The 25,288-nt window shown below is 41.4% G+C and overlaps 1 protein-coding gene across 6 annotated transcripts in view; it reads right to left on the bottom strand.

Moving 5' to 3' along the window:
- npas3 (neuronal PAS domain protein 3) overlaps window positions 1-25,288 on the bottom strand; it is a 390,159-nt gene that overhangs the window by 115,160 nt on the left and 249,711 nt on the right. For all 6 annotated transcript variants that reach the window (XM_082516529.1, XM_082516527.1, XM_082516528.1 and 3 more), the window contains one exon: window positions 9,671-9,760. In XM_082516529.1, the coding sequence (XP_082372655.1) occupies window positions 9,671-9,760 (90 nt within the window). The remainder of the gene's footprint in view (window positions 1-9,670; window positions 9,761-25,288) is intronic.

The raw sequence follows: 25,288 nt of genomic DNA, 5'->3' as shown, positions 1-25,288 counted from the left end.
AAAACCCAAAAGAACACAATGGAGAAAACAGCTTCATTGACAGACCAAAAATGGAGACAAGACTCACATTAACATGAAAACAGAGAAAATTAACAGCAACAGGAATAATAGAATAACTCAGACATAAAAATTCAAACTTTCAAATGCTAAAATTACTGAGAAAGAGAAAGCCAAACACTACCATACTGACTTACATTTCAAAACTTGTCTGTTTCGTTGTATCATATGAAGCACTTTGGATTTACATCAGGTATTTATTTTAGTAAACTGATCGGAATCCTATATTTTTTCTTGTTCTTGTTTTGAAGGGTTTTGTTATCCTTCGAAATCCTTGATATGGACATCTAAGGGGCGCAGCTCTGTCTGTAAGCACGGAAACACCGGTGTGAAAGCCTGCTGTTTGTGAGAGGCAACCAATCAGAAAAAAGCTGAGGAACTGCAGCAGGGCCCAGTATAGGTTAAGACTAATTATAATGTAAGTTAAAAATTAAATGCAGAGTTGGAAATGAGCATTACAACAAGCATTACATTTGCATAACTCTTCAACTGGCATTATTGGACACTTGAGGGTTAAAACGCAAGTAGGACGTCCTTTTTTGCTCATCATTTAGAAGTTTGAAAATGTAATAATTAAAATGTATTTCTGAGAAAGTCAATCACTGGTAACAAACACTGAAGCACAATTCAACAGGGGCTCGTCTGTTTCATTCCTCTTGTACATATCTCTTTAGTTTCCCTGTGAGTCCACCCCCTCACACACACCGGCCACGCCACATCCCATCATCCCCTTGGTGTGTCGCTGTGGCGATTGTTTGGAACAAAAGGTGGAGGAAGCTCTCTGAGGTCCAGATAACCTCCTGCAGCTTCCTGTCAGCATGCTAATACGCCTCTTTTCACACCAGACAACAGGGTCACACACACTTACTCGCACACGCACGCCATTTGTACAGTGAAAGACCAGAAACCTTCTTTCTTTTCTTTTGGTTTGTTTTTTGTACTTCTTTTCACAAGTCACTCAGTGTCTTTTGTTGTTTTCTGGCCTGTCCCTTTGCTCCATCTTTCTTTCCTTCATTCTCTCTCCCCTTCTATTCCCACTGCTATCCTCTTTCCCTTATGTTCATCAGTTGTTTTAATGTTTCATCCAGTTACTATATATGCATTATATTTTTCCTCCTCCTTTGTTCCTTCTTCCTGTACGTCATCCCTCTGCCCTTGTGCTTCAAGGGATTTAACTTCCCTTTCACCCATATGTTAAAGGCCATGTCATCAACACTTTTCATCTATCCCTCCATTCTTTCACAGCAAAACCAAAGCGTAATCTGTCCTCTTTGACCTCCACCCACTCTCACTTCTCTTCATTTTCATTCCGTTTTCCCTCCTCACTGTAAGCATTTACATTGCCCTCCTTCTCTGTCCATCACACATTTAAGTTATCCACTTATGTCTCCTCTGTTCAGTTTTTTCTCTCAGTCCTCCTCCAACGTCATACTATCCCTTTACACACTTTAAGACTGAAGTTATTACAAACTTTCATTGCTTCTTTCTCCTTCTCCCTCTTCAACCCTCTCTTTCACTCCTTGCTTTATTCCTCCTCCTCTGTTATGTTAATTTTCTGTTTTCCTTTGCTCTTTCATGTTTTCCTTCTATCATTGCTAGTTTGCTTTTGTTAAGTCTTCCCTTTTTTATCCTTCTCTATCCCTTTGTTCATCCCTTCATCCTCTAACAGGACACACGCATGCACCACATTTTATAATTATTACTGATATTTTATTATCAGAGTGACATGGCAGTTCTAGAGTCAGTGCCATCAATTATGAATAGAAAAGTGTGTGTGTCTATGTGTGGAAGAGTTCACTGAGGTGGCTCAATTAGCTGTGACCTTCCTCCTGCCCATCCCTACCCCTCTTCATCATCACCGCCTCCTTGTCTCCTCCCTCCTCCATCTCCCAGAATGCCCCTGTTTGACCTCATGCAAATGGCCGACCTCCCTGTCTCAAACGCACAAGGCAGAGAAAAAGGAGCAGCAAATGACGGAAGTAAGGGAGCAAGGAAAGGTTGAAGGGAATGAAGATGGGACAGGAGAAAAAAACTTATTTAAAATGGATTTTAAAACATTAAAAAAACATAATGAAAATTTGTAATGAATTCATAAAAAAGACTACATATTAAAATCAATTAAATTAATTTGCATCATAAATAGTCGACATGATAAATGAATTGCATTAAAATAAAACAATTAACTACATTAAAGGTTTTGTGAAAAAAAGTAAAATAAAGCAGTGATAGAAAAAATCATAAATATACATTAAAAATATTAATATATAAAAATATTACACACATACATTAAAGAAATTTACATTAAAGCCAAAAAGAAGATGAGAACAGGATGAATGAGGGAGAGAGAGAACAACACTTTTAGAAGGAAAAAAGAAAGAAAAAGAAATCAGAATCATGAAGGAGAAAATCTGGTTTTATATTTAAATCAGGTGAAGGGCCACTATTAGGTGGATAAGGTTGCTGAAAGGCTGGACTAAAGACATTACTCAACTCAGCAAACACATTAGTAGAAAGGTGATTATTCTATCGAGGGTGGAATCAAGGGTGTTTTCAATTTAGAAAAGTAGAATATATGACATAGATGTTGAACTGGAATGCACAAGTGTTGCTAATAAAGCACTTGATGACAGCGGGGAGGAAGAACTCCATTAAACAGGAAGAGACCTCTCACAGAACTACACTCAGGCAGGCGAAGCCAAAAAGTAATATGTTGTATTGTGATATATACGCACAAAAAAAGCTGCTCATTGCATCATGGAAAGTGATATGAAACCATCTTAGTTAAGTAGAAGCACATTTTCTGCTGGTGGATAATGAACTTTGTTTCATTTGGGTTTTCTTGTGTGTGTTACTCCTGTTTATATGGAGCTTTTATAGTCTTACCAACTACTCAAAGTATTTTTAACTACAAGTTACACAGACAGTGCTTTTATTTTGTAATATATCTATCTTCCATTGATGGCCAATTTAGAATCACCAATGAACCTAACATGCTGTGGTGAACTGTTGGAGGAAGCTGAAGTACCTGGGAAAAAAACCCTTAGAGGTACAGGGAGGACATGCAAATGTCACAAAAGAAAGACCCCAATTGGGGTTTCAAACCAAGAACCTCATTGGTGTGAGGCACCAGTGTTAACCGCTGCACCAGTGTCTGACCAGCTCTGACTCCAGAAACCTGGATAAATACCTGACATAAGTAAATGCTGTAAGACGTAAAAATCAAATGCATGATCCAATTATTTAACAGAAGCACTTAACAGACGTGGAATTGCTTGTCACATAGATTTCAGAATCCATTGTCATCTGCTTGAAACAGTGATAGGCAGGTTAAACAATACCATTGTCCCAACACGTACATGTTACACCCAACATGTAAGGCTTATCATGTCAAAGTAGAACTACATATCAAACACATGTGTCTTTGTTGCATGTAAGCATTTCTAATATAATGAAAACCAGGACATTCATTTCCATAAAAGCACACTCAAAAATGGTGTTTTCAATGTCCACGCTGTGAAATGTAACCATTAATGTTTTCAAATGTTTCCCACTTACAGAGTACCCTTAGGTTTCTTGGTCGATATAAGAGCATGGTATTTTCTGGTATGTGAACATCAGTGTGGATGTTGAGAGACCAGAGGAAGGAAGAAGCAGACAATCTGACAGTCTGCTTTAGCTGCTTAATGCTAATTCATTCAATGTTCCCCCACAGACCAGCAGCCGCCCATTGGGAATACGGGTGGAAAGAGAGAGACAGACTGTGTGTGTGTGTGTGTTACTCCCAACCCGCTCTGAGGGAATGTGGATGGGAGTGAAAGAGAGCAGAGATCAGGCTCTGCCTCGCTTTCCAATGACCCTGTATTTGTGTGTGTGTGTGTCTGTGTGTGTGTACATATTTTTGTGTGAGTAGCATAAGTCTTATGTGCACTGGTGTGTGTGACCTTCCATGAGTGTGTGTATGTATGCATGGCAGCAGGTCTGAACATTGGAGAGCCTTTTTAAATGACAAAGACAGAAACAAATCACTTCACACACCTCTGCAACACACACAGACACAGACACACACACACACACACACACACACGCAAACAAACATGTTGTCTGGAAGGAGACCAGCCCAATCCACTGAACAAAGCAATAAAGAGAGAGACTATCTGATTCAGACTCTATGTCGATTGCCCACCATATATCAGCGTAAAAGGGAGATTTAAAGGGTAGTTCCAGCTTTCTTTCCTGCTGCTTTCCACCACAATCCAGTGGACCTACCAACATCATCTCATATCATGTTTTAACAGCATGTTGCCCTGCTTTCTGCTTTTTGTAAATGCATGTGTTTAGTTGTTTATTGTAATCTCAAACCCCGACTGTGAGAGCTGTGCTGCCAGAGAGAAGCTGACGCTACCATTTTCTTCTTCTTGTATAGAGTATAATGACTGGTGGCAAAACAAAGTTCACCAATATTCTCGCGTGCATACAAAAAGAATACTATATATGGACATATCTAAGTCTATAAACTTTGGCCCTAAAAATTGTTGTTCATGTGTGCATGTGCATACATGTGTGCCCTCCTATGCTGTTGCATATGCCGGCCTGGCATGAAGAGAGGCTGGCTGCCGACCACATTTGGGTGTAACGGGCGAGAATCCAGCAGACTAATTTGGGTCTGGCTGGGACAGCGCAGTTATTATTTTCCTCTGGACCATCAGGCAGAGGACACACAGCCATCTGCTGCACGCGCATACACAAACACACACGTCTCAATTATATCACTAAGAGGGCAGCTGCAAGCGCTGCCTGTCGTAAACACACACAGACAACGTTTATAAGTACATGAACATGCACACATTATACTGTGTTGTTGGATCAACAGGGTGTTACAGAGAGACAGATTCTCCTGCTGGCGGCCTCTACAGAGAATGACAGGAAAGGGACACAGACAATGTTTCCATCCACCTGTTTCATGAGCATTTTGAATGAGGATGTGAAAAACTATGAAAACAAAAAGATGACATTGTATGCCAATCCCACCCCATGCTGCAAAAAAGTTGTTAACCTCTATGACTGCATCAATCTCTTTTTTCACTCTCTCTTAAAAAGGCGCACACAGTTAAATTCAATCCTGTCACAGGTGAAGAATGGCAGTATGTACAACAGTTTGTGAGATCAGAAACAAGTGTGAGATCAGAAATGTCACTTTTTTAAGCATTTTTTTCAGGTCAATTTTATCATCTTGTAAGCTATTTTGGTCAAAATCTGGAAAAAGCTCAACATGCAGAATCAAATTCAATTAAAAAAAAAAGTTAAAATGGACCCATCTGCACACTTCCAGAGCAAATCAAATCATTTTGATCAATTGTTGGATGCTACTAGACTAACTTTGCATGATTCATGATCTAAAATGCTCCCTCCCCTCCCTTTAAGATAATTTTCTTCTGATTGGAGGTCCCTCCCAAATAAGAGGTTTTAAAAGCTACAAAATCCTGCATTAAAATTCCAAAATGAGAAAAAAATGTAGCTTAAAAAAAGAAAAGAAAAGAAAAAAAAAGAAGCATGAGGTGAAGTTGAGGGAGAGGTGGGATGTTAACTTTTCGCAGCAGCCATGTTTAATTACAGCTCCACTCTTTGTTAATGACTCTATTAATAGGCTGTTTGATTGGCCGGCCACGTCCCCCGTCTCCCTGACGAGACAGCAAAGAAACGAGTTAAACGGGTAAATCCTCTTTACACATAAATCTGCCTGAAGATTGTTTCAGCGCCGACCACCAAGCGAGAAAATTCATAACCTCGTCAATTTGTTAAAAGGCTTAAAAAAAATCCTCCCTCACCTCCCCGCCACCCAGTCATTTCTCCTGCACGCCACGATCTAATTAAAGTTGAAAAATAATTAGCGATATATTTTCCTTCCTTTAAAGAGAAAAAATGAAAAAAAAGAGGGAAGGCCAGTGATTAAAGGAGAAGAGGAGGAAGGGAGAGCAATTAAGAGGATGGAGGTTGACGAACTCTGTGTACACATGTAGGATTACAGGGTGAGACTCGAACATAGCAGAGACAAGCTTGATCTCTCCCTCTCTCTCTGTCTTTCACTTCTTCTTCTTTTTTTTTAATCGGTGTGCCACTTCTTCAGCAGCTGATAAAAGCTGAAAGAACAAGATAACCAGCTCAGCGGAGCTGCCGGAAAAGCTTACGGGACCCGATTTGACAATTAATCAATTATTTGATAGAAATCATCAATCAATCTAAGTGGGGGGAATTAATCCAAGAGGTGGATAGAGAGAGATACAGAGACACAGTGATGGAGAGAGAGAAGAGGGGGAGTGATGTACCTTCTTCTTTAATTTGGTAAACTGATTGGCTTTTTTCCTTGTTTCCATATCTTAGAGCTTCCTATATCCAATTTACAGAGACAGAGTTTACAAACTAATGGAGAGAGAGAGAAAGGGAGAGCTACATCACAGATGGTAAATATGAGTTTCTTTCAACAAAACAATGCTCAGCTCAATTTACAGATATTGGAACGTGACTGTCAGAACATTATACACGAAGACCTCCAGTCAAAGAGGCAACTCGGATTCATTATCAAACATCCTGAGCTCCATTAGTAACCTCAGACTGTACAGAGGTTACTCTGTAACATAGTTTTCAGTGCAACTGGGAATAGAGAAATAATACACATGCTCAAATCCAAGACTTAAACCTAGCATCACAGGACAGGAGACACAAAGTTATTGGTGTGTGATTTGCTCCAGTCGCACACACTCGGGGTAAAGGTTGATACAACGTTGAAGATTACAATGACTGGACAAACCATAGATCTTTTTCTTTTTTATGCATTGAACAATGGTTCTGCCGGATGTTTCTTTCCTGTTAAAAGGGAGTTTTTCCCTTTATACTTTTGCCAACCCCCTGGGGGTCATCTGATTGCTGGGGTTTTCTCTCTGTTATTGTATGGGCTTTACTGTACCTTACAGGAGTGTTTCCCAACCTTTTGGAGCCATGGCACATATATAGCAGAAATGGCTCGGTGTGTCCCCAGTATACCTTATTCGCTTTCTTCTGATCACTACTCATGCTAGGGCCTTCATCTGGGTTGGAATTTTCTCCAGGATCCAGGACAGATCGACAAAGACTTTTTCTTTTGCAATATTTATCTATTGCTATTATGCGCTGTGTCGTCTCACAACATCACTATTATGTAATTTCTTCTTCGTCCTTTTCTGTTTTACAGGTAGTTGGCAACCCATTTAATTAGAGCAGGTAGTTGTACTGCCCTCTAGTGGAAGAGAATGTAATTGTTCTGGCCGTTACTCACACCTATCGCTTAGAGTACTAATCAGGTGGAACCAGTTAATCTTTCACGGCACACCTAATCATTTGGTTGGGAAACACTGCCTAAAAGTATAAAGCACATTGAGAAAAATGTTGTTGAGATTTGGCGCTTTAAAAATAAAAATAATATTCAATTTAATTGAATAAATGACAATTTCAAATGCCTAGAGTAAACTAGAAAAGACCCAGCCTAGCTAACTTAGACTGGATTAGTTGGTGGGGTTAGGTTGAATGCTAATTTCTCATAGCTGTGAATGTGAGTTTGAATGCTTGTCTGACTCTTTGTCTTAGCTTTGCCACCATCTGGTGACATGTCTGTTGTGAACCCTGCTTCTGGCTGGGATACCTGACTGGAGTAGGCTCCAGCACCCCTGCAACCCTGATAAATATAAGTTGAAAAGAATGGATGAATATAAAGAAATCCAAAGAATAGTTAATATATACTGAAGGACTGAGGGGTATTTGGGTTAATTTCAGCTTTTTAGTCCCATGACTTGTTAAGGAGTTATAGAATAAAAAATAAGGAAAACAATGAATCACAGCACAGCAATAGATGTCATGTCTATATATAGTTATGACATTTCCCGATCTAATCCTTATATTAGCAGAATATCACACATCAGTGCTTTCCACCAACTGTTACATGCATGATTTGTACGAACACTTTCTGATCTGCTAGTGCTATAAGTAAGGTTTGGCTAACATTCTGAAAATTCTTCTTGTATGTTTGAGAGTTTCACAAATCTCTCAAGAGTCTTTTTAATATTCATGCTGCACAGACACAAGGACACAATCATTGTCAGTTGTTCTCTGAAGGACTGTACGAGCGCCTCGCCTTACAATCCATCATGTAAACAAGTAAACATCGGTTGCTGACCTTCCAAATTGATTGTTACTGCCTGCTACAGTCGTATGCAATCAGGTGTTGGAATACGTGTCATTTTCCTGCCTGTGCCTTAGGTGTCCCTCTGTACTTCTGAAGCCAAGCCAAGGAAGAAAATACTATTTGTGTCACTGTGTCAACACAAAGTTTAGGGACCAAGTAACAAAGATTAGGCTAAGCTCACAAAAAGATTGTGGTGGAAAAACAACATGCACAAGAAACACAGATTCTGTTGTCAAAGTGATAGACTTTTTACACCAAACAGCTAACTAGTGGCCAGTTTTCACACACACATGTCCCTCAGTGCGGTTTCAACAAATATGTCCTCTCTGTTTGCATGGGGGCCTGGAAGGTACTTCCTATAAAACCAACCGAATGTAGCTCCTTGTTGACGATTGGCTCTTTGATCTATGTCCCCTTTCACAAGTCTTTGAGAGTGAATTGAAAAGGGTGCTTTTCCTGATTTCTACCTGTTGTGCAGTAGATGGCGTTTGGCACGCTGCTGAGACCTTTGTGCAGTGGTGCATTCAGGCACTGTGGGAATCACCAAATGTGGAACTCAGCTCATTAATAACATCTTTTTTTTTTGTAAAGAGAAAGCTTAGAAAAATGATTTGGCCTTAAAGATGACAATACAGATCACAAAACCAGTTGTGTTTGACAGCTGATGGCTACATTTCAAAGCAAACACTGTAGGTTAATGAAACAAATTTGTTTCCTCTTATTAAAATTAAGTCAGCAAAAGCAGACAAACATGTCTAATGATGCTTTTTTTCCTTTTTTTACTCTGTATTTCCTGTTTTCATGAACAAATATTGGCATTTCGTACACAAGCTGACAGAAGCTACAATGTAAACAGGCTGATATGACAGTTTGAATCCTATTTAATTCAGCAACACAGACACGCACACACACACACACGGCTTGTCAATACAGACTTATTAGTGCCTCCAAGGTCGATGTGTCGACCTTCAGGATGGACGCCTGTCTCTATTAACAGGAACTGGGGGAAAGTGAGCCAATTGAGACACAGAGCTCGTCACCAAGCTGACAAAGTACAATGACGTGCCCCCACCCCCATCCCAACACATACACACACATACACGGCAATAAAATATGCATTGTCGCTCGCTGCACAAATCAACAACCGTCCGACGAGCTGATGAGATTTTAAATGAGCCTTAATTTGTTGGGAATTGTCTTTGGTGACGATAGACGAGAGAAGGAAGAATGATAGAACAAGAGACGGACTAAATAAACACCAAGAGACAATCAGAGATAAAGATGGAGAGACAGAGAGAGAGAGAGACAAAGGATCGAAAAGAACAGGACTGAGCTTTGAGATGCTTAATGTTTTTTCTTGACATAGCAGTGACAAAACAGGCACACAGGTGTGCGACTTACCTGTGACAATCCCAGGTAGATGGAAACCGTCTCAGAGATGTAGAGGAAGCGCCCCTCTTTGTTTAGTGCAAATACAAACCCATCCAGAGACTGAAACAGAGAAAAAGAGAGGTGGACGTTAAATAGACTTCTCAAAAAAACTTTCTTGGGTACAGAGTGTAAATAAAAGATGGCATACGAGTTCATCCATTGGTTGTTTTTTTTAAATAAAAAGATGAAAATTGTGTTGATTTCCATAAAACTTGAAACTGCTGATTAAGACAATAAACTCATCAGAAAAAGGTTTTCTGTGTTCATAGAGGAAGGGAAATGAGGGTCATTCTCTCACAGACTTCTACACAGTCAGAAATTGTTTTGCAGCCCCACCAGTAAAAAGAATGTCGATTTACTTTACTTCTTTCCTTCTATCCTTACTTTAGGAATTAACTGCATATGCATAAAACATTTTTTTAACCTAATTTTGCATGTTCACGATATTACTTTAGTGAGTTTCTCTTTTTCTATTGTTTTTAGTTAACAGCTACAGTGTTTTTCCACACTAGCTTTTAGTTGAGTTTTAGTTCAGCAGAATGACCTTGCTTCAAAAGCAGCTACCGACCCAACAAGTCAATAAAAGCCCATTAAAATGTAGCAGCTACAGCCACAATAGTCTTGATTGTGATTTCTTTTTTTCTTGTCCATCTCCTTCTTTGTGTTGTCTCTGTCACTTTCTTACCAACTAACCCCCCGCTCCCACTGTCACTTTGTTCTTGCCTAAAAAGATACAAATTCCCAACCTCTGCTGCTGTTAAACAATGGATGGTGGGGCTGTGTTCATGAGGACATCACAGAGCAGGAGGAAACAGTCCAACATAACACAGCAGATGGAAAATAAAGTAACTCATATTTCCTCCTGTTGACAATGTGACAGCAATGAAAACAGAAATCTGACAAATTTTCCAGATGTCACTGTGACATCGACATCTTTTCATTATTCGTAGGTTGTTTTAAACATTTGCTTTCAGTTCCTTCATTAAAAACAAATCTCAAGATTTAGCTGACAAGAGGATTTTTTTAAAAAATACATGGAAAAGTAAGTCCCTCTACACACACACACACACACACACCTCCACAAAGACATCCAAGTGTGTCTAATGGTGTATTTCCGTGACGATCATGGTGCCACACTCGACTTCAGCAGCAAATCACACATGCAAAGATGACACACACATGCACATTTACACAAACGCACACACACACACTCAAGCAAATGCACGTCTGAGTGTGTCCAATGCTGCTGTTATGGGAAGATCATGGCAGAACACTCGACTCCTTGAACACAATACACTGGATCCAAGCACACACAGACACACACAAAGGCAATGATACTCCAGAGGTCAGCCAGGTTAATTACATGTAGCGTCCTACTGTTATTGGTAATACACGGTTTCCTCCTGTGTGCACATGCATGTGTGCATGCTAGTGTGTGTGCGTGTTATATCTTGACACTAAGTGCATACTGCACGGTGTGTATTACTTTGGGAGAGAAAGAAGTGCAAGCAGTCTGAACCATTTAAAGGGATTGAAGATAACTGACTCAACTATTAGGTACAGTCCAAGACAATGTGTTTTTTTTTTTCTTTCATCCGTTATTGGTCACATTATTGATCATGGATCAAAGCTATTGATCCAATAAAATGATTTAACATAGAAATACATTAAACTATCAAACAGCTACCAGAATGACTCCCCTTTTGGATGCTTTGATACTTTGAGGCTTTTACATTAATCAGAAAAGTGAGACAAAGAAAAAAGAGACTTTCTGGATTTTGACAGTTCAAATGTCATCTGTGTAGCAGCTAAGTAGCACCTTCGGTGTGACTGTTGGGTATTTAATTTTCTTCTTTCTCTTTGTCAGATATAAAGTGCTATTTGGAGATGGCCTTTAACCTTTTATGCCTGGCTAATTATTCTAATGCTTACATGGAGGTGTATGGGTATGTGTTGTCGCTGCACCCCCACCGCCTGTGTCCGTTTAGTCTGCCCTCTCAGCTAATGAGATGTTAATGAGATGTTAATCATCAGTGAGCCGCATCAATGTCCATCCATGCTGGGTTCCTCATTAACACACATCCTGACTCTTTCTAAGTAGGTGTGCGCAAGCTTTTGTGTGTATATGTGCAGTTGGGCACATGTTTGCTGTGTTTCTCTATCTGTGTGTGTGTGTTGTCAGATTACGATCCAGATGGTTGTTCTCTGTTTTGATGCCTTTCACTTTAAATGTCTTTATCCTCTAATAAGTTCATTATCCTTAGAAGACATTTAAACGTAACAGCTAGCTCAATACAATATTGGTTAGATATATTAATCTGGTCCCAATAACACACAGTTTATGAAAATATGACTGGAACCTGTTTTTGTGCTTTGCATAGAAAACAGAAAAATATAAAATGCATTCACACTACAAGTGACTAAATTGTAAAACGGACCATCGGGTCACCACTGAAGTGCTGCTCTTGGACTTGCCAGTATCATCTCTGGGCTTGTCTTCAAATGGACAGATAAATCCCAAGATATGGTTTATCTCTATATGACTGGCTGATGCTTCAGCACATCAAGCACAACTCTGATTCATTGCACATCACAACCATCAAGCACTGGCACGTGCCAGGCATCAGTTTGTAGCTTTGTAGCACCAGTTTCCATTGACATTACTAGTAGTCAGTTGCCTCTGCGTAGCTAGTGTGAAAACAGCATTAGTCACTTTGTTTAAATCAAACCAGCTGGGGTTATGAGAGCCTGTGAGCTTTGCATATGCTGATTTTGTTCTTCCTCATTTGATGGGATAAAAAGTGGAAACAATTTACAGAAGACATGCCTTTGATAAATGTGCACTAGAACAAAGATGACTGAGACTTCGTTTTGCAGAGACACTACTACAAAGAAATGGAACTCAGACAATCTCCAACACTGTAATGCCACAGATGTTGGTCGTTCCTTCTTTCCCTAAAAGCCCCTCGACATTATATCCGAGCCAGTCCGGTGACTGGAACGATATAAGCTCATAGTTGAGCTTTTCAATAGTTTCAAATGTGCGATGGCAGACATCAGAGAACAGTCCAAGAATAGGTTTAAGAAGCTGGAGATTTGCATAATCAGATTTTACTGATAATTCTATACATGAAGTTTTAATAATCAGGCCGTTATTGGAATAAAGCTCTTTCCATTCACATGGCTAAGGGTTTGGCCTTGTTACCATTATGTAACAGTTTCTTGGACAAACACATATACCGGCAAGAATGAATAAATGGTCATGGTCCCCGTGCCTGCCCTCACAAGGCTACACTTGTGTTTTTGCTTTCTCTCTCTCTCTCTCCCCTACCTCTCTGCCTGGGCGGAGCTCACTGCTGGCTCCCGCCCTTGGCTCACACACCTGTTGGCGATCAGCTGATTTCCCGACTACTATTTGAGGCTGGGCCACAGATCTTGTCATCGCTGGATGATTGTGCTACTAACGTTAGTCTCTCTTCCCAGCTCCCGTGGTCTTGTACCTTTACGCCCTACCTTCGTGACTTGTGAGTGATTTTTCCCTTTCTTGTTCCAGTTTACCTTCCCGGACCTGTGACCTTCCAGCTGTACGAATGTGTGTGAGTTGGATGTGAGGACGTGAGCGAGCGTGAGAGAGAGAGCCTTCTCCTAATCCCTTGGAACCCTGGATTTTTCTCCGTCACTGTATATATTATCGCACTAGTGTGTAAATAAACGGTGCTCTGAGACGTCAACCTGTTCTGCGCTTGAGTCCCTGCTTTCAGATTGTGACAATTTCTTTCTTTCATTTAATTTTTACTGTGGACCTATTGCAAAAAAAATAAGAAAAACAAAACAAAAAACCTTAAAATTTCTATAATCAATAGTGTGAAAACACAAACTTTCCTGTCATTTGATTGTTTATCAATTACTCAATTACTGTGGTGTGGTATAAATGCCCATGGGGCAGATCTTTATCAGCAGGAAGCACTATTAAACTTGCAAATTATGTTAAAAGTTCCCATTTTTTCTCTCCTTCGTATATTCCACAGCCATCGAAGTCTTTGCCAAGCGGATTCTGACCCTCAGGCCTAGTGTCTGACACCCTTGCTCTAGAAAAACTTTCTTTGTAATGTTCAAAACTATGTAACAACCATTAAATTCACAGCCTTAGATGAACCATAATGCACAATATGTGTGAGAAGTAACTATTAGAACCTATGATACATCTACTTTGCTCAATTTTGTTAACAGAAGTCTTGTTGAGAGCCACTGAATAGTTACTATATTATAATATAAATGCTTAAATAGTTCCTGAAAAGCTAAAGGGGTCTAATAAACCTAAGTAAAGCCATAATCGGTTGATAGTTAGTCCCCATTTTCTTCAGCGAAAGCTGCTGAGGTTTCTTGGAAAATTGTGACACAGCTGGTACGCCTCTGTCTTTTTGCCCCTTTATACAAACACAAGCCAACAGGGGGAAAAGGCTGAGATGTGGAGATAATCACAACCTGTGTTTTTCTTTTTACAGTTTTATCATCTTGTCTGATTGAGGTCCAGGTTTAGCAACAAGCAGCTCCAGGTGAAGGAACGCAAATCTGCCCATTTCAGAGGGATTAAAACGGATTAATTAGAATTGGAAAAGCGAGTTGAAAGGTGGAGGCACGTGTGTGTGTGTGTGTGTGTGTGTGGGTGGGTGTGTGTGTAAATTATGCTGATATGAACTGATGTAAACACTCACACAGACAGATATAGATGTGCTGTAAACAAACATAACCTTGCTGACTGCTTTGTTAAGTCCCCGGTTGCCTCCCAGAGGTTAAGCAGGCCTCTGATTATTAGAGCTCTGAATCCAACCAGAGCACAAACCAAATTTTATTTTTCTGCTGTGAGCTTGTGGTTTTTCCTGGCAGAGTGTGATTGGACTACAAACCTAAATGGATATCAAAATGAAAAAGAATATAAATAAGCCTGTAAGAACATAATAACAATCTCACATTTAACCCTAAACCTCATCTGTAGCTTAAGCAGCAATAAGACTGGACTGGAGCCTGTAGGGCATGACAACCATTCACACTCACAATCACAGCAGTTAACCTAACACAACTGCATTCAGACTGTGGAGCAAGTCCACACAGAACGTGTAATGTCTGCATGAGGAGGGTGCAGCCAGCCCGTGAAACCAAACCCAAAATGATCTTGCAAAAAGACAACAGTGCGAACCACTACACTGCCAGGATGTCCTATCCAAAACTTGATGAGATCCACACCCACACTCTAAGCCAAATTCAGGCTTCATCAGACAGATTTGAGCTCTACAAACAAGACTAATCCAAAGACACTGAACCAGACAAAGACAATGAAACAACAGTGTAACCAGGATGAGCGACGCAGCCATTAGATGCAGTATCAGCTGACCTCAGCCTGTTTGCAGCGATATTGTTTTTCCTGGCCTTTGCTGTTTTCCACTTGTATTTGCATATTAATAACACATGCAGACACAGTGGGACCGTAGACCGTGTGTGCACTGTCTGGTTGGTCTATATGACTGTGCATATGGGTATGTTTGGGCTCTAGCTTGTTAATATTTTATTTTTCATAGTTGTGTGTGTGTGTCTGTGTGTGTGTGTGGATATGCATCCAGGACTTTATATTTACATGCATGCGCAGTGCAGAAAGACCAAGGATGAGTCTTAAGCACACACACACACACACACACACACACACACACGCGCGCGCACCTCTGCACAAAATAAAGTAACAACACATCCAAACATGTAGAAAACACAAGTACGAACACACAAGGTGGAACTAAATGGACATTACGGCAGAAGTCACGCACTAAGGCACACATACACAGAGTCATTGTCTCTATCTCTTCTCCTCTCTCTCCCTCACACACACATGCACACATATACAAACACACGCCCTGTGGCAGCAGTCCGTGTGTGTGTCTCTTTATGAAATCACAGAGGGTCTGACCGCCTCATAGTAATTATGCTAATTGCCTGGATGCCCTTGCCTTTATTTATGCAGGGCTGCTAAGATAAATAAAAGGAAATTGCTTTGGATCTAACTGTATTCATTTCAGCATGCTAACTAGAACACTAACTCTGCTCTCTGAGTCTGTGTGTGTGCGCAGCAAGAGAGCAACGGAGCAAGTGAGTAGGGGGGTGAGGTGTTCACAGATTTGTTTACCCTTCACAAATTCTGCAGGTAATTGCAATTTTGATTGTATATTTATTTATTTTGCTCCGTGTGTGGATGGATTGTATTGATGCTGTGTGTGTGTGTTCACTTCCTGTCTCTCAGTCATAATGAAATGCTTTGTTCTATTAACCAGAATATAACTGTCTGAGAATCACAGACTGCTCTGAAGTGAAACTAAAGCTCCTGAACAAAACGATCATAAGAAGTGCTCATTTTAATATGCAGCTGAAGGAGTTTAAATTAAATACTTGCGATTTAAAGATTTATCAAGATGTATCTAGTGCAAAATCCTAAAAAAGCCTCCCAACATCACTGAACCACTGCAAGATCCAATGCGACCCACCCATATGCCTACTTTGATGCAAGTTCTAACTTATCAGGTGTCATATCTGCTGTGTTCCGATGTTGGCTCTGTTCTCTGCAGGATTATTCTGCTGCTGTTCTGTGTAGCATGAAGATGGAAGTAAGCATGTGACTATAGTCGTCCAGATTGCAAAACCTATATACACCAATGATAACATGGATAATAACATTGCGATCACTGACAGGTGAAGTGAATAACATTGATTGTCTCTTCATCATGGCGACTGGGTCAGAGCATCTTCAAAACTGCAAGGCTGGCCCATGTGGTCCAATAAAAACAGACATAGGCACGAAATGTTCATGCTGATTCTGATAGAAAGGTGTGAGAATACACAGAGCATCACAGTTTGTTGCGTATGGGGCTGCATAACCGCAGACCATTATTATCCCGTGCCCAACAATGGGCAGAACCGGACCACAGAGCAATGGAAGAAGGTGGCCTGGTCTGATGAATCATATTTTCTTTTAAATCGTTTTGATAGCCAGGTGCATATTCATCACCTACTTGGCAAATACCTGGCACCAGGATGCACTATAGGAAGAAGGCAAGCTGGAGGGTCAGCTTGATGGTTTGGGCAATGTTCTGCAGGGAAACCTTGGGTCCTGCCATCCATGTGGATCTTACTTTGACATGTACCACTTATCTAAGGATCTTTGCAGACCATGTCCCTTCTTTCATGGAAGCAGTATTCCCTGATGGCTGTGATTTCATACTTATCTACTAATCAGGCCATAAAGTGAAATGAAATGGTTTGAGGAGCACAACAATAAGTTTGAGGTGTTGACTTGGTGTCCAAATTCCCAGATTTCAATTCAATAGGGCAACTGTGGGACATCCTGGTCCAATCCATGAAGGCCTCACCTCGCAATGTACAGGACTTAAAGTATCTGTTGCCAACATCTTGGTGCCAGATAAAACAGCGCACCTTCAGGGGTCTAGTGGAATCCATGCCTTGAAAGGTCAGGGCTGTTTTGGCAGCAGAAGGGAGACCAACACAATATTAGACATGTGGTCAAAATGTTATCCTTGATCTGTGTATGTAACATTTAAAAAAAAATCACAGTAGCATAATGAAACAGCTTTGTTTGTCTAAAGTACGAAATGCAAGCACAAAATATTCTCATTTTAAAGTAAATGCCATATTAAGTACATAATAATAAAGAAGGAAGTTGGACGTCCAGATTGTGATTCTAAGAGCAAAGACTGAAGATAATGCCAACTTGTTTGTTCAACAGTTTAATGCACCTTCAAGGTGCCCCATCCATGTCTTGCTATGTAAGGTGGGTCTAATAAAATCAGTCTCACACTGTGACAGACTATACAGTATCAATTTGAAGGTGTCAGACTGTGCCGTGAACACAACAGTGTATAACAACAGATGAACATTATCCGCTTATATCAGCCATCTGTGCTGTTCTTTTGTATTCAAAATGAGGATTCACAAGGTTCCATCATTTCATTTTATGTGCGTTTCCCCTCCCAAACTTCAGATGTAATGTCACTCAGTGTATGCTGATTGGTTGGTTCATAGATTTGCATCATAGCAGCTGTCACACAGTGTGAGTCTGTCCTTAAATTTCTGACAGTCTGAATTTTGCTGCGGGCCTTTTCGGTCCACCAGAAGCTCCATATCATTCATTACTGGATGTGCATGATCTCATGTCATCACTATTTGGAAACACTGTCCACAAATTGCACCATGATTCTCTTATGACCAAGTCTGATAGTTTGTACTAACATTTCCTGCTACCCAAATGGTGAATTTGGGCTGATTTACATCGTCTAATCACCTTCCTGCAAACCTAAGTCAAATGCTTGAAGACACGTGTACAGAAATTGATAGAACTGCAGATAGAAACACCCAAATGTTAGGCCACAGATGTTAAAAAAAGAATACCACTTGATGCACAAACACACACACAGACACATGCACAAACACCCACACCCACAAATGTCCTAATCTGGGTGTTCAGACAGTAAAAGAAAGAATTGCAATTGATTAGTGAGCACTGCTGAATGGCTCGCTCCCTCTGCTTTCCACCTCCTGCAGATTACTGCATCGATCGCCTTCACACACACGCGCGCACCACACAACAGATGAGGCCATCTTTTAACCATTCAGAACAGCGGTTTAAATGTTACTGTCTAGCTCTCTGCCTCTTAATGACAAATGGAAAGACTGTGTGTGTGTGTGTGTGTGTGTGTGTGTGTGTGTGTGTGTGTGTGTGTGTGTGTGTGTGTGTGTGTGTGTGTGTGTGTGTGTGTGTGTGAGAGAGAGAAGGAGGGCGAATAAATTGTAGGATAAGACAGAGAAATGGAGGGAAAGGGTGATGTATAGGAATGACAAATAAAGAAATCAAGAAACAAAGAGAAAGAGGAAAATGGAGGGCAGGTGATTAAAGACAGAGAGAAAAAAGACAATCAAACGTGGATAAAAGACAAACATATTGACAACACACAGAAAAAGCAAAAGTGAAAATTAAAAAGTAATAACAAGGCTGATTAAAGAGGCAGAGCTAAAGTATTGAGGACTGAACATTATACCTATTGACTAATGTGATACTTTGACACACGGTTTTGAATCCATGCCTCCAATCGTCTGTCTTTTCCAGCAGATGTTAAACCTGGCTGTGGGAATTTGCTCCCATTCAGGGTGATGAGGTCTGGATCACAATTTTTGTTGTGGTTATTCCCAAATGTGTTGGATGGGGTTGAGGGCAGAGCTCTATGCCCAGCAATCACATTATTGCACTCCCAACTATGAATAGTACTTTATCTCTTTTACATCTATAAGAACTTGAAATGTTTTGTTTACCTATCAACCAAGTCCAACCATATGCTCACTTTGTGGCTCTATAAGTAAGTCACCTAACTTCCGCCATCGTTTTGTCATTATTGCTGTCACCACTAGAGTGCATGGAGTATTGGTTATATATACTGATGCTGACTGTAAGGTCCCTGTCAGTACTCTCGCGGCAGCATTTTGGATGAACTGAAGGCTTTTCATTGTTCATTATTATTAACTTGATAATAATAACAAACGTACAATCAGTTCATAAATGCATGAACTACTTCTTTAGCATCACTCTGAGAGAGGATGTTTCTAATTTTAGAGATATTGCATAAATGCAGGAAAGCAGTCCTACATATTTGTTGAATATGCTCAGTGCAGGGCATTTCCTGGACAAAAAGATTTCAAGATTTCTCACAGTGTTACTGGAGGCCAAGGTATTTCTATCCAAAGTAAGCATTTGGTTAGACACTATGTTTTTTAAGACTTACTACATAGTTTGAAGTGAGTGGCTGGTTTTAAAATCATTGTGTGTTGCAACATTAAGCTGTTCTTTACTTTGTACCATGGAGCTTAAGCTAGAAAAAGAAATACTTTTGTGTCAACATGCTTTTGGTTGCAGAGCAAAAAAAGAAAAGAAAAAGTGAAGGAGAGTAATGTACAAAGAGAGAAATGTGGAAGAAAAGTAGTACATTCTGTAGGAAAAAACACAAACTGGAGAAAAAGAAGAAAAATGAGAAAAAGATGCAAACCAGTTGGCAGAAGAAGTGCCATTCATGACAAACAGAAGAATAAAGACTAGTCAAACAGAAACAGAATCACCACAAGGAATGAATAACAGGGGAAGATTAATGGAAGAGAAGGACATTGACAGATGTGTTATTAATTGCAGGGAAGGGTAATACAGGACTGTTTCTTTATAACCAGAGAAACCAGTTAGAATGAGTTTTGCAATGCAAGGAACTTCCTAAATGTATTTCATCAGTCTCTTCCTCTCAAAGTTTTGTCTTTGTGAGGTAACAGCTTGACTGTGTCCACATTAGAAGAATTCAAAATATAAGTTAATGTTTACAAGAGTGTGTCTGCATGCTTTGCGTTTAGCATATGGCTTTTTTTACAGTCTGACACCTCTGGGTTTTAAAGGAGCAGTTCCCTCGTTTTATTCCAGTTCACTCCCAGTTCTCTCATTAACAGCAACTGGAACAACTGGAGCAGCAGACACTCAGCTGTATGGTGATAATAAAAACCTCCCTCTCCCAGTGCCTGTAAACAAAATATTTGTCTGGTTTCATTTTTATCAACTGCCTTTTTTAAAGCAGCCTGGTCAACTGAACATTTGCCAACTGACAATAATGTGTTATATAAAAAAAAGATCTTCTGCTCATTTCTGTTTGGCACAATTTATAGAAAGTTCATTCAGGTTCCTCGCTAATTCGGGGATGTGTGCTTTTCTTAGTGGTTAAAAAAATGATTGGTGGTCCCTCCCTTTTGCATTAATTGGTCAAGATTGTGGACTCAACATAATAAATGAATTGAAGATGAACACATCGATCAGGGAGACTTAATCTAGAATAATCAATGCCATAAAATTGCATTACAGCAGTACTTATTCTACTAAATTGTGGCAAGTTTGATTCATAAAGATGTTGTCCCCTTGTCGTTTGACAGTTTGTATATGCCATATGCAGTGTGCCAAGACCACTTATGAATTGATTTTACCATAAAGAAAAAAAAAATCCTGTGGTCCTTTCAATTAAATGGAAAAAAAAATACAGTGCCTAAATATTATGACTATATATCAGATCTGAGACTTGTAAACTTTAGGCCTAAGATTGGCGGGTTTGAACTTCCTGTTAGAGAGCTGAACTGCTTCCTGTCCAACTAATGTACTGACAAGCAGCATCAAGAGCCAGGCTGACATTCTGCCTGCAAAGGTCAACACACACTCAAATGCATACACTTATAAGGGCAGCACACTCAAACTGATGAACACACAACATCTTGCTATCATTGCCAAGTCCAAAAGGTCAACTTCACACCGATTGGTGATAGAACTATCAAATGAACCAATCAATACCCAGGAGGAGCAGAAAGAGGTGACGGAGGAGGGGGGGAGGCTAAAGGCAGAGCACTTAGGATGCAAGCCTATAGAGAGATAGAATGGGCTACGGAGAGAAAAAGCTGTCGGTGGGATGCAAACAGAAGGAGAAGACATAGGTAAGAGAAAGGGAAAGAGAAACAGAAACACAAAAAGCAGGCATGGATATAGAAGTGAGGTAAGGAGATAAAGAAGTTCAGGAAATGGGAGGAGGAATTATCACAAAGGTCACCATGTCAGTATATGAAAGCAACAGGAAAAGTAAAGGGGAAGCTTTGGCTTGAGAACTGAGGAGTTAAAGAGATGGACGGAAGAGGTGAGGGATGACAACGGTTCAGAAAGGTCAACACATGTCAATACTGGAAAGAGAGAGAGATCAGTATGTAACAAAGAGAGCAAAAGTTAATGCATGAAAAATGAGATCCATGTATTTATGCAACAACAACAAAAATACAGTGGTATGTCTTTATTCAGGTAACTGTGACACATGACTGAAAAATATGCAAACAGGTTTGTACAACTATGTCCAGTATATATATAAAAAAAAAACACCCAGCACGCCCCTGCGGGCAGTTTATCCTTCAAGCTCGGGTCCTCTACCAGAGGCCTGGGAGCTTGAGGGTCCTGCGCAGTATCTTAGCTGTTCCCAGGACTGCGCTCTTCTGGACAGAGATCTCCGATGTTGTTCCCGGGATCTGCTGGAGCCACTCGCCTAGCTTGGGAGTCACCGCACCTAGTGCTCCGATTACCACGGGGACCACCGTTACCTTCACCCTCCACATCCTCTCGAGCTCTTCTCTGAGCCCTTGGTATTTCTCAAGCTTCTCGTGTTCCTTCTTCCTGATATTGCTGTCATTCGGAACCGCTACATCGATCACTACGGCCGTCTTCTTCTGTTTGTCTACCACCACTATGTCCGGTTGGTTAGCCACCACCATTTTGTCCGTCTGTATCTGGAAGTCCCACAGGATCTTAGCTCGGTCATTCTCCACCACCCTTGGGGGCATCTCCCATTTTGACCTCGGGACTTCCAGGTTATACTCGGCACAGATGTTTCTGTACACTATGCCGGCCACTTGGTTATGGCGTTCCATGTATGCCTTGCCTGCTAGCATTTTGCACCCTGCTGTTATGTGCTGGATTGTCTCTGGGGCATCTTTACACAGCCTGCACCTGGGGTCTTGCCTGGTGTGATAGACCCCAGCCTCTATGGATCTTGTGCTCAGAGCTTGTTCCTGTGCTGCCATGATTAGTGCCTCTGTGCTGTCTTTCAGTCCAGCTTTGTCCAGCCACTGGTAGGATTTCTGGATATCAGCCACCTCCTCCATCTGCCGGTGGTACATACCGTGCAGGGGCCTGTCCTTCCATGATGGTTCCTCGTCTCCCTCCTCTTTCTTGGGTTTCTGCTGCCTGAGGTATTCACTGAGCACTCGGTCAGTTGGGGCCATGAGTAGGATGACGGACCTATGGATATATATATATATATATATATATATATATATATATATATATATATATGTAGTTGTCAGCCACCTCCTGTACATGGATGACATCAAGCTGTATGCCAAGAGTGAACGAGACATCGATTCACTGATCCCCACCACCAGGATATACAGCAATGTCATCGGAATGTCGTTTGGACTGGAGAAGTGTAGTCGGATGGTAACAAAGAGAGGGAAGTAGTCAGAACGAAGGGGATCAAACTACCAGAAGGCAACATTGCAGACATAGAGGACAGTTATAAGTACCTGGGGATCCTGCAGGCGAATGGGAACCATGAAGAGCCCGCTAGGAAAGCTGCAACCACCAAGTACCTGCAGAGGGTCAGGCAAGTCCTGAGGAGTCAGCTGAATGGTAAGAACAAGATCCGGGCTATCAACACCTACCGTGATCAGGTACCCTGCTGGGGTAATAGGCTGGCCAAAGGAAGAGATAGAAGCCACTGACATCAAGACAAGAAAGCTCCTTACCATGCATGGAGGGTTTCACCCCAAGTCCAGCACCCTGAGGCTGTACGCTAAGTGGAAGGAAGGGGGCCGGGGACTGGTGAGTGTCAGCACCACAGTCCAGGATGAGACAAGGAACATCCACGAATACATCACGAAGATGGCCCCAACTGACCGAGTGCTCAGTGAATACCTCAGGCAGCAGAAACCCAAGAAAGTAGAGGAAGGAGAGGAACCATCATGGAAGGACAGGCCCCTGCACGGTATGTACCACCGGCAGATAGAGGAGGTGGCTGATATCCAGAAATCCTACCAGTGGCTGGACAAAGCTGGACTGAAAGACAGCACAGAGGCACTAATCATGGCAGCACAAGAACAAGCTCTGAGTACAAGATCCATAGAGGCTGGGGTCTATCACACCAGGCAAGACCCCAGGTGCAGGCTGTGTAAAGATGCCCCTGAGACAACCCAGCACATAACAGCAGGGTGTAAGATGCTAGCAGGTAGGGCATACATGGAACGCCATAACCAAGTGGCCGGCATAGTGTACAGGAACATCAATGCCGAATATGGCCTGGAAGTGCCGAGGTCAAAATGGGAGATGCCCCCTAGGGTGGTGGAGAATGACCGAGCTAAGATCCTGTGAGACTTCCAGATACAGACGAACAAAATGGTGGTGGCTAACCAACCGGACATAGTGGTGGTAGACAAACATGAGAAGACGGCCGTAGTGATCGATGTAGCGGTTCCGAATGACAGCAACATCAGAAAGAAGGAACACAAGAAGCTTGAGAAATACCAAGGGCTCAGAGAAGAGCTCGAGAAGATGTGGAGGGTGAAGGTGACGGTGGTCCCAGTGGTAATCGGAGCACTAGGTGCAGTGACTCCCAAGCTAGGCGAGTGGCTCCAGCAGATCCCGGGAACAACAGCGGAGATCTCTGTCCAGAAGAGCGCAGTCCTGGGAACAGCTAAGATACTGCGCAGGACCCTCAAGCTCCCAGGCCTCTGGTAGAGGACCCGAGCTTGAAGGATTGACCGCCCGCAGGGGCGAGTGGGGAATTTTTTTTAATTTTTTTATATATATTACATATATATATATATATATATTACATATATATATATATATATATGACAAATTACAGCGCAGTTGATGGAACGACTGCCATTCTCCAAAAGTTGATTCTGTTCATCTGGACGTAGCATTTTGTGGGAGAAACGTTTCGCCACTCATCCAACGTACTTCTTCAGTCTCAGCTGACTGCAGGTTTCCCCAATCTTATAAACAGTACATTTGCATAATGACTGAAACCAGCCCATTGTTCCTTCAGTGGGCTGGTTTCAGTCATTATGCAAATGTACTGTACAGGAACAATGGGCTGGGAGGTCAGTTCCTTAATCTTAATTATGCAAATTCTCATGACCAGTGATCAACAACCACTGACCAAAGCACACTGATCAAAGACTACTGATCGATGGCCATGAGTACCATTCACAGAGAGTTGTTCAATGGCTGCAATCACAGCATTATAAGATGGCGAAAGATGTACCCTTAGGCACCCTCCTTGACTCAGAGATGGTTTTTCCCTTTTCATGTAAACGGCCTCCTTGACTCCGCGTTCAAACCAGCATTCCTCCCTGTCCAAGATGTGTACATCCTCATCATTGAAAGAGTGTCCACTGGCCTGTAGGTGTAAATAGACTGCAGAGTCCTGGCCTGACGAGGTAGTTCTTCTGTGTTGTGCCATCTGCTTCGCCAGAGGTTGTTTGGTTTCCCTGATGTATAAATCCTGGCAATCCTCCTGGCACTTAACAGCGTACACTATGTTACTCTGTTTGTGTCGGAGGACCCTATCCTTGGGGTGGACCAATTTTTGGCGTAGTGTGTTTTGGGGTTTAAAAGCCACAGAGACTCTGTGTTTAGAAAAAATGCGTCTCAACTGCTCCGATACTCCTGACAAGTCCAGCTGGGATAACCACATTTACTCAGGGCCTTCTTGATGTGATGTTCTTCTGCCTCCCTGGCTGCTGTGTCAGTGGGGATGGTGTTCGCTCTGTGTTGTAGCGTCCTGATGACACCCAGTTTGTGCTCCAGTGGATGATGAGAGTCAAACCTTAAATACTGATCCGTATGCGTAGGTTTACGGTACACGTCAGTTTTTAGATGTCCCCCATTACTGATGGAAATCTCACAGTCTAAGAAGGCTA

The sequence above is a fragment of the Aulonocara stuartgranti genome (assembly GCF_965226115.1).
Source record: "Aulonocara stuartgranti genome assembly, chromosome: 19".
NCBI classification, from domain to species: domain Eukaryota; kingdom Metazoa; phylum Chordata; class Actinopteri; order Cichliformes; family Cichlidae; genus Aulonocara; species Aulonocara stuartgranti.
Note: the sequence above shows the minus strand (reverse complement) of the source record. Positions and strands in the feature narration are given on the sequence as shown.